The sequence below is a fragment of the Zootoca vivipara genome, chromosome 14 (genome assembly GCF_963506605.1).
Source record: "Zootoca vivipara chromosome 14, rZooViv1.1, whole genome shotgun sequence".
Classification (NCBI taxonomy): domain Eukaryota; kingdom Metazoa; phylum Chordata; class Lepidosauria; order Squamata; family Lacertidae; genus Zootoca; species Zootoca vivipara.
The window spans coordinates 30022581-30032628 of record NC_083289.1 but is presented as its reverse complement, the minus strand read 5'-3'; the positions used below and the strand labels follow the sequence as shown (position 1 = coordinate 30032628).

The following is a 10048-nucleotide window of genomic DNA, read 5'->3' as shown; positions in this document are numbered from 1 at the left end:
TTAACTGCGTAGAAGAAATTCAGCACTGAAAATAGACTAAGCTCAACCTTGGTTGGCAACAAATGTCTTTAGATAACCTGGATTAGATATACTTGCTTCTTTCTGAGTTTTGGGAAGGCTCCTCTCCAAGAAGTAGTCTTGCTATTTATTTATTTCTAAAGGGGGGAAAAAAACCCAAGATACATTCCAACACCACAAACAAAGACTAGGTTTGCCTCCAGACGGCCTGTTTAATCAGCATTCAACCTGATTTGTTTGCAGAGAGATTAAACTGTCCAGCGGGTGTCTTCATCCTGATTTGTTTCTGGGGAGATTAGGTGTCAGTTTCGTCAAGCAAGTGTTTTAATAAATATCAAAATAAAATTATCCCACACTTTTCAGTGCACTTTTCCATCTCTTTTCTGTCTGATCTTTTGAATCGAAGCATTGCTGGCTGGTTGTTTCTATGGCAATACACCTGTACTTGGCCAAATGTTTAGTCATGTAAAAATAAGCTTTAAGTTATGTTAACGGGTCTTTTAACTTAACAAAAGAGACTGGTTTGACCACTCCGGAATAAGATCAAAAGAAGAGCCTGCTGGACCAGGCCAATGGCCCATCGAATCCAGCATTTGGGCCTCTCAGTGGCCAACCAGATAACCCAGTGCGAAATCCACAAGCAGGACTCCATCACAAGAGCCCTCTCCTCTGCTGTGATTTCTGGCAACTGGTATTCAGAAGCATTGCTGCCTCCAACCGTGGAGGCAGAGCCAAGCCATCGTGGCCAGTAGCCCTTGATACCCTTCTCTTCCATAAACTTGCCTAATCCTCTTTTTAAACAATCCAAGATGGTGGCCACCACTGAGATCCACAGTTCAACTACGCACTGCGGGAAAACGTCCTTCCTTTTCTGTGATAGCTCAGTCAGTAGAGCCCGAGACTCTTAATCTCAGGGTCGTGGGTTCGAGCCCCATGTTGGACAAAAGATTCCTGCATTGCGGGGGGTTGGACTAGATGACCCATGTGGTCCCTTCCAACTCTATGATTCTATGTGTCCTGAATCTTCCAACATTCAGCTTCATTGGATGCCCATGAGTTCCTAGTTGTTATGAGAAGGAGAAGGAGAAAATATTTTTCTCCATGCCATGTCATGCAGTTCCTTCTGCTGCAATAACCCACCTTACAGATGTAAAACTGCAGGTTTGGTTGTTTATGTCTTTATGCATGCTACTACTGTGGCCCGTGTTTTGTTAGCCCAAAAATGGAAAATGAAAGAGGTCCCAACCAAAAAAGAATGGCAACCTAAGTTGACAGAATATGCACAACTCGCGGACCTAACATATAGAATAAGAGAACAAGAAGAACATACGTTTAAGGAAGATAGGAAAACGTTTACTGAATATATGGGAAATAATTGTGGAGAGCTGGCAGCATTAAGATAAATTCAACAGTGTAAATAAGTTTGATGGGTGCAATAATGGAATACTGAATGGCATAGTTTTGTAAAATATGCAGGGATATAAGATACGTAAAATGAACCATGGAAAGAGAAGAAAGGAAGTCATTGATATCTGAAGGATGTAAAATGAGTATCTCAAATTGTAAAACAGAAAACTTAATAACAATTACAGTACATACAAAAAATAAAAAATAAAACTGCAGGCTTGGAGGAGACCCAAAGACGGCCTCCCCTCAATCCTATATATTTGCTTATTTTCTTTTGGGTAGAGCAGGTTCAAAGCATAGATCCTCAGAACACAGGCTGGCAATAGAGCTGACTTCCTAGGGGAGGCCATTCCCTCACGCGGCAGTTACCTCAGACTGTTCTCTTGAGTTCCGGAACTGCCATCTTGGGCAAAATGGCCAACATAGTGGCCAACATAGTGGCGAGGGCCACCCTCCTCAGTGCTCTGGAGGAGAAGAGGCGCCAACAGATGAAGGTGTGAGGGGAAATTTGGGTGGTGCTGGAAGGTTCTCCTCAACACAAGGCCACGCTTTCACCTCAGCACCTCTGCACAGGGTCTCCTCAACGCTCCTCCATTCTTGCTGCTCTCCCACAACTCCAGACCAGCTCCTCATCCCTTTCCATATTATGGCTTCTCAAGTTGCCCCACTCTGCCCTCTACACATGTAGTGTAGCCTTCGCCCTGCCATTCTGAACCTCTTCATAGTCCCAAAGGGTAGCCATGAGTCCTAGTGCGGTGAATACTAGGCCTGAGCTTTATTGGCTTCTTTGAATAAAGTATGAACTTCACTGACACAGGGTATTTTATTTACTGACCTATTTCGGGCTCCAGCTCTCAACAGCATAAGATTCAATCGCCTTTCCTATAAAATGGGTCCAAGACGCAGGCAAAGAGCTACTAACAGAACCTTTCGTGTTCTCCTTCCCTCCGACCCCAGAAATTCCTGATCCATCGGATGTTCTTTGTCGCGCTGTTGCGAGAAAATGCGGAGAGCGCAGATGTCACAGGTATGGGAGCTACCCTCTCACGCTGACTTTCGGGAGGCAAGGCATTGCCCGTGAGCCTCTTCCAGTGCTGGAAAAACAGCCTCAGAGATGAACTGGGCTGCAGAACTTCCACAGGGCTTTTCTGCGGCAGGAGTGGGGAATCCCTTTTCAGCCTGAGGGCTGCATTCCCTTATGGCAACCTTTTAAAGGCCACATACCAGGGCTGGCAGAGGCAGATGTGGGTGAGACGCGATCTGCGCAGCTCGCACATGTGCAGAAGCGATCTGCGCAGCGTGTGTGCGCAGAAGCGCTCTATCGGCGCTTCGCACATGCGCAGAAGCGTGCCTTCGGGGAGCGGCCGCTTCAGCGAGCGACTGCCTCCGCGGAACGGATTGCGGTCGCAAACTGAGGTACCACTGTACAAATAATAACGGGACGCGGGTGGCGCTGTGGGTTAAAGCACAGAGCCTAGGGCTTGCCGATCAGAAGGTCGGTGGTTCGAACCCCCGCGACGGGGTGAGCTCTCGTTGCTCCGTCCCAGCTCCTGCCAACCTAGCAGTTCAAAAGCATGCCAAAAAGTGCAAGTAAATAAATAAATAGGTACCGCTACAGCGGGAAGGTAAATGGCGTTTCCGTGCGCTGCTCTGGTTTGCCAGAAGCGGCTTTGTCATGACCTGGAAGCTGTATGCCGGCTCCCTCGGCCAACCCTAGAGTCGGTCATGACTTGACCTAATGGTCAGGGATCTCTTTACCTTTACCTTTACTAATAATAACAATAATAAATAATAAACATTACCTTTGTACAGCTGGCCAGTCTATACACATGCACCCAGTGCTTTTTTTCCCCTGGGAGTACCCAAGGGCATGAAGTACCAGTGTCTCTCTTTCTAGAAGAAAAACACTGCACAATTCTCTCTCTCTCATTCATAAGAGGCATTATGGAAGTTCAAATACACTTTCCAGCCAGGCAAAAATACTCATGGAGAGTGAGAGGCAGGGCCATGGAGTGGGTAGCTGTGGCTGGAGAAAGGATATGATGTGGGAAGAAGAATAGTGAGGGCCAGATACAAAACTCCAGTGGGCCACATCTCGTCGGCTCATGCACAGTCTTCGAAGGGGTGTGGCTCCATGGGTGTGGCCATGACCTGTTTGGGTCCATTACGCTTGGGCAATGATTTTTCCAGCGGATCTCTCAGTTGGTCTCCTTTCGCTCCCTCCTCTTCATAAGCATACCATGAGCAACTTTTCCAGAGGATTTCCAAGATCCACCTAGGGGAATCCCCCTCTGGCATCCTCCTCATCTACTCTCACTGTCTTCTGCAGATTCTAGAGGTGAGTCAGATCTACCAGGTTCAAGCCAAGAGATCCCTCTTTCTATAATAGTGCAGGTTAATCACAAATCCCAGAGAAATCCCACATGCAACTGAATGCCTGCACATATTTCCTTATAACAACGATTTGCTTTGTTCAATGGGATTTACATTCAGGTAAGTGGCCACCGGAGGGCAGCTGGGTCCTGCAAAAGGCTGCTTTGCGGGTTTTTTGGAAGCTAACTCTGGAACTGCACTTCCAGGTGGCCAATTTATTGATCGTTCAGTCTGATTGGCTTGCACCACGTTTGTGGGCAGTTTTAGACAACATTGGCTGCTTATTGTGCATTCATTCTGATTTGTATGTATGGAAGTTACCAGTAGATGTAGTTGCATCAAGTAATTATAATCCCAAACTTCCCAGTGCCTTTCAATTTCCTTACTGAAAACTCTCCAGTCTTTGGGGAAAGTGGCTTTATTTTGCAAGGGCCTGACCAACTTCAACTGTGCAAGCTGAGTTTGTCGATAGGCAGTTGAATCCCACCTGAAAATAGGGAGTCTGGAAATGCCCGAAGATGAGTACAGTATTTGACTTAAAAACATCCATCAAACCCAAAATTTAGAAACAATGTCAAAACTCACATTCTGCCTCTCATGCTACTCCATTCCTGTCCACAGTAACAGAGGATATCAGACCCCAGTGTGACTTGAGCATTTATGCCTCCCCCACTCCCTGCTCCCTCTGAAAATCCAGATTCTCTCAAATGAAGCTGCCCAGTCTCCGAGATCTTCAGGGAAGGTCCTTCTCTCCGTCCTGCCACCCTCACAGACACGTTTAGTGGGGATGCAGGAGAGGGCCTTTTTGGTGGCTGCTCCCAGACTTTGGAACTTTGGAACTCCTTTCCTAGAGAAGCCAGACTGGCTCCCTCCTTGCTGTTCTTCCACTGGCAAGTGAAAACCTTTCTATTCCAACAATCCTTTAGGGACTTACTGTTTTTAAGAAAAGAACTGGTGATGTAATGCTTTTACTGTTGTTGTTATTCACATTTGTAATAAATTTGTTTTTTTTTTAAATATTGTTTCAATTGTATTACTGTTCAATTAATTACTTTTTAATGATGGTCTTTTCTATGCATTTAGCTTTTCTGTTTTATCTGTGTTTTGCATTTTTATCTGCAAGCTGCCTTGAGTCCTGGTCTGGGAAAAAGGAAATAGTAGTAGTAGTAGTAAGTAGTAGTAGTAGTAATTTTTAGGCATTCAGTGGCACAAAATAATAATAATAATAATAATAATAATAATAATAATAATAATAATAATAATAATTTGTAGGCATCCAGTGGCACAATTTACCACATTCTTATGGACTTGGCAGCTGTTGAAAAGCAAGACTCAAAGTAAGTGATTGGAAATTTGTTCAGGGGAGGCTGATGGGGGCTGGTCCATTAGGGTGAATAGAGCACAGTCCTACCAACCTCACTCTTCCTTCATAGAAGCATAGAATTGTAGAGTTGGAGAAGGGACCCAAGGGTCATCTAGTCCAACCCCTTGCAGTGCAGCCCCCACTCACCTGCCATATTCTTACTTAGTTTCAAAATATGACCCTGCCCATCAACTGCCTCCTTCTTAGTGCGCAGGCAGAAAATTGCTTGCAAAGATGTCTATATCAGGGGTAGACAACTAAGGCCTGGGGGCCGGATGCAGCCTGAACGCCTTCTCAATCCGGCCCGCGGACGGTCCAGGAATCAGTGTGTTTTTACATGAGTAGAATGTGTCCTTTTATTTCAAATGCATCTCTGGGTTATTTGTGGGGCATAGGAATTCGTTCATCCCTCCCCCCCAAATATAGTCCGGCCCACCACATGGACTGAGGGACGGTGGACCGGCCCACGGCTGAAAAAGGTTGCTGACCCCTGGTCTATATTTTTCAAAGCTTCATGCAAAAATGTGCTTACTAGGAGAAATTCTCACGCAAACCCAGGAAACATGGGGAACTGAATCTAAGATTGGAAGAATGAGAAAGGGAGAGAATCAAAAAGCTGACGGATTTGTCCATCCACCCCTACCCCCAGTGCTTTAATACACGACGTTAAGATATTATCGATGTCTCACAACATCCCGACCAGACTCTTCAACCAGTGGTACGCCACAGCAGTGGAAGTCCCAGTAACTCTTGAAGACGTTACGCAGACCCAGACGACAGAGGAAGTGATCACAGAGTGCCTTACCCTCAACCTGAGACTGGGAGTTTATCTTGCGACTCTCAAGGTAAGGACATTTGGCCTGCTGGATCAGGGCCAATGGTCTGTCTAGTCTAGCATCCTGCTCTCGCAGTGGCTGAAGGGTTCCTTGTGGGAAGCCAGCAAGCAGGATGCAAGCACAAGAGCGCTCTCCTCTCCTGTGGTTTCCAGCAACTGATATTCAGAAGCATTACTGCATCTGACCATGGAGGGAGCACAGCCACTGTGGCTAGTAGCCATCGATGGCTCTCTCCCTCACGCATGTGTCCAATCCTCTTTTAAAACTATCCAAGCATGTGGCCATCCATGTCCACCTCATGTCGCACCGAGTCCCCGTGAGCCATCCCCATGAGCCATCCACCGAGTCCCCATGAGCCATCCACCTCATGTCGCACCGAGTCCCCGTTTAACTAGGTGCTGTGTGTATAAGAAATTAATTTTATCCGTCCAGAGTCTTCAAACACTCAGCTTCACTGGTTGTCTATGAGTTCTAGGTAAGGTGTGTGTGTGTTGAACCTCATCATATTATCTTCATCTCATTGGCCCTGATAACCCCAAAGCTAGCAGAGTTGATCCCAAGAAAATAAGCTATTCATTCCAACTAGTGCCTTTCTTGTCTTTGAGTGAGGATCACATGTGGACCTTGTGGGCTTTCATTTGGGGATTCTTGCTGGCCACTGTGAGAACAGGATGCTGGACTAGATGGGCCCCCTCTGGCCTGACCCAGGAGCCAGGCTCTTTCAGTGTTCTAAGAACTGTAGAGTTGGAAGGGACCATGAGGGTCATCTAGTCCAGTGTTTCTCAACCTTTTTTGGGCCACGGCACACTTGTTCCGTGAAAAAAATCATGCGGCACACCACCATTAAAAAAGTTTAAAAAATTAACTCTGTGCCGCCCTATATTGACTATAATTATGACTGTAAGAAACACTTGCCAATTGCTGTGTTGGTTGCAATCTCCTGTAATAAGGCTTCACAAGCCGTCCGGCGGGTTAGTGCTGTGTATTGGCGGCCGCCAGGCTCGTTTGCACTGAGCTTTGGGAAAGAGGAGGAGAAATATTGCTTTCTGGCGGGTTAGTGTTGTGTATTGGCGGCCGCCAGGCACGTGACAATGCAAATCGCCCTTCTCGTCGCCGCACGTCGCGGCACACCAGCCAGCGTCTCACGGCACACTAGTGTGCCGCGGAACAGCAGTTGAGAAACACTGATCTAGTCCAACCCCCTGCAATACAGTAATCTTTTGGCCAAGAAAATAAACCCACAACCCTAGGATTTTAAGAGTCTCAGACATCTGTTTTGGAAGGCATTTGGGGGGTGGGAGTTTCAGCCTGATCTGCTGCAGTTAACTTGCTTTTATTGCTTTTGCTTGATCTGTTATGGTATTTTTAATGTATACTTTTTATTTTGCACATACAGTAACAATATGTATCAAACGAATAATAACTAAGAAATAAAAAGCCAAGACAGATCTCTTGCTTTAGAGCCCACTGTTTTTAAGTTCTTGCTTTCTCGTTAGGTTGCTTATCTTACGTGATTAAATACAAACCAACCCTTAATAAGCTGACTTGGGAACATTTGTTAAGGAAGAAAAGGTGAGCTAAGTACGTCCAGTTGCAGAAGGAAAACTAATCAGTGCAATGCTCTCTATTGGAAATTGTGCTTCCTCCCTGTGGACCTCAAAGGTGGGCAATAAAGGCCTCAGCGATTGTCTCCACACGGTCGTGCCAGAACTTCTGATCCCAGCAGAAACCATCCAGTATTTGTGCACGGCTAAGGAGTGCCTCAGTCCAGAGGAGTTTCTGAAGATATACAACAATCCTTTGCAGCCTAAAATGGATTCAGGTACGCTGCCTTCCATCACCCTTCCAGCCAGTAGGCACCATCTCCAGTATGTGAGCATCCTGGGTGGGTGGGTGCAGGGGTACAAAATGAAAATCATGGAGGGAAGGAGCAACCATGTTTGCATACTGAATATGTCAAAACTGCTTTACAATCAAGTAAGTGAAGTCTATAGGTCAGGGGTGGGGAACCTTTATTTAATGATTTGATTTTTATCCTACGGGCCCAGAGTCACCCAGTGAGCTTCATGGCTGAGTGGGAATTCGAACCCTGGTCTCCCAGGTCCTAGTCCAACACTATCCACTAGACCACACTGCCCTTTCCAGCTCAAGGGCTGCATGTCAGTGTTGGATGGGGCAGAAGCAAAGGCGGGCAGATCAGTGGATGAGACTCCCTTTTTTTCCAGCAAGCTTCAATTTAGCCAGAGGGACATGGGTGGCGCTGTGGGTTAAACCACAGAGACTAGGGCTTGCCGATCAGAAGGTCAGCAGTTCGGATCCCTGCGACGGGGTGAGCTCCCGTTGCTCGGTCCCAGCTCCTGTCAACCTAGCAGTTCGAAAGCACATCAAAGTGCAAGTAGATAAATAGATACCGCTATAGCGGGGAGGTAAATGGTGTTTCTGTGCGCTGCTCTGGTTCGCCAGAAGCAGCTTTGTTATGCTGGCCACAGGACCTGGAAGCTGTACGCCGGCTCCCTCAGCCAATAACGCGAGATGAGCACTGCAGCCCCAGAGTCGGCCACGACTGGACCAAATGGTCAGGGGTCCCTTTACCTTTACAATTTAGCCATGCATATATCATGCACCTGCCCAGAGGGGCTCTTGTAGCTCGTCAAAGGAAGTTGAAGTGCAGCTTTGGAGGGATGTCCAATTTACTATGATCTTACCTTCACACCTGCTTGCTGTCCCCCGTCATGGATTCCATGGTAGCAGACCGGTGGTTCCGAGAGGTCTCCCTTCTAGGCAGTGACCAGACCTAAACTTGCTTAACTTCAGGCAAAGGGGGTGGGTCTCCTATGCCTGGAGACCCTGGAACCACCAAACTAGTGGGACCTGCCTTTGAGAGGAAGATCTGCTCGTCCATCCTGCATCTGAGAACAGCAGTGGCTGCTTGCCATGATGGCTACTTTATGCCAGTGCCAGATTAAATCCTGTGGAGGCCCCATGGCAGTAGAAATCTTGCCCTGCACCCTGCTCTAATGGGACAAACACTGAACTAAGAAAACTTGATTGTAATTTTCTTTCAAGTTCAAATCAGCATTTATTATTTTGATTCATTGCCGAGGGGTCCCTAAGAGGCATGGAGCCCACAGGCCAGTGCTGAGTCTGCCTATTTGGTAATCCTGCACTGTTGGAGGGATTATGCCTCTGAAAGCCACTTGTTGGGAACTACAAGTAGCAAGAGGGTTCTTGAATTTAGGTCCTGCTTTCAGGCTTCCCACAGGCACCTGTTTGGCCACTGGGCCTGATCAAACTGCCAGGCTCCTCTTATGTTTATTTATAACAGTTCCATACTACTATTACTGCCCAAGGGCAGGAAAGCATCTCCTGAGAGGGTCTGGTGTACAGGGATTTGTTAATTATCTGACACTGCCTATAATCTCCTCCTCCTTCCTTGCAGAATGTGTGTGGCCTACTCCTACTCATATGATTTCATGAAACCTTCCAAACTGCCAGCGTTTTCGTGGGTAGCAGTTCAAGGGTGCTGTTAACTTGCAGAATTGGCTAGGAATGCCAACGTCCATTAAACTTCCTTCCAGCACACAGGAGAAAGGGTCAAGGCAGCAATAAACGTGTTAGTGAAACCAGGTGTTGCCTACAGTTTCGGTGTCCATTCAAACATGGGGACTGTAAGGGAAATTCAACAAGGTGCGTGTTTTCTGAGGGGCCGCACTCTCTAAATTAGAGACTGCACTCGATTCTGCTCTCCTACCACCAAGAGACTTACAAAAAGCGACACCGCATCTTTGCCTACTGCTTCACTTTCAATGAATTAGTATTTTTATGTACACATGCATGCACACACGCTATTGTGGAACTAATTAGCCAGTGTGGAGATGGAGTAAATCCTATTTGGCTCACACTGTTCCCCCACCCCTGAATGTGCTATTCGAAGGGAGTGATGCCCCTCCCAGAGTGGGCAGCTGTTCTGATGGTGTACCATTTTAATTAGAAGACATTTTCCTTACAGCAGCAGAAGTGAGAATAATTTTACCAAGCAGATGACTCCAAA

At 46.7% G+C, this 10048-nt stretch overlaps 1 protein-coding gene across 1 annotated transcript; it reads left to right on the top strand.

The window, feature by feature from the left end:
- Positions 1-1838: 1838 nt before the first annotated feature.
- On the top strand, positions 1839-8963 carry LOC118092984 (testis-expressed protein 47-like). The gene is made up of 6 exons (XM_035131673.2): positions 1839-1919; positions 2383-2452; positions 3660-3763; positions 5833-6006; positions 7660-7819; positions 8812-8963. The coding sequence occupies exons 1-6, from the start codon at positions 1839-1841 to the stop codon at positions 8961-8963; spliced, it is 741 nt and encodes a 246-aa protein (XP_034987564.2).
- The last annotated feature ends 1085 nt before the right edge of the window (positions 8964-10048 follow it).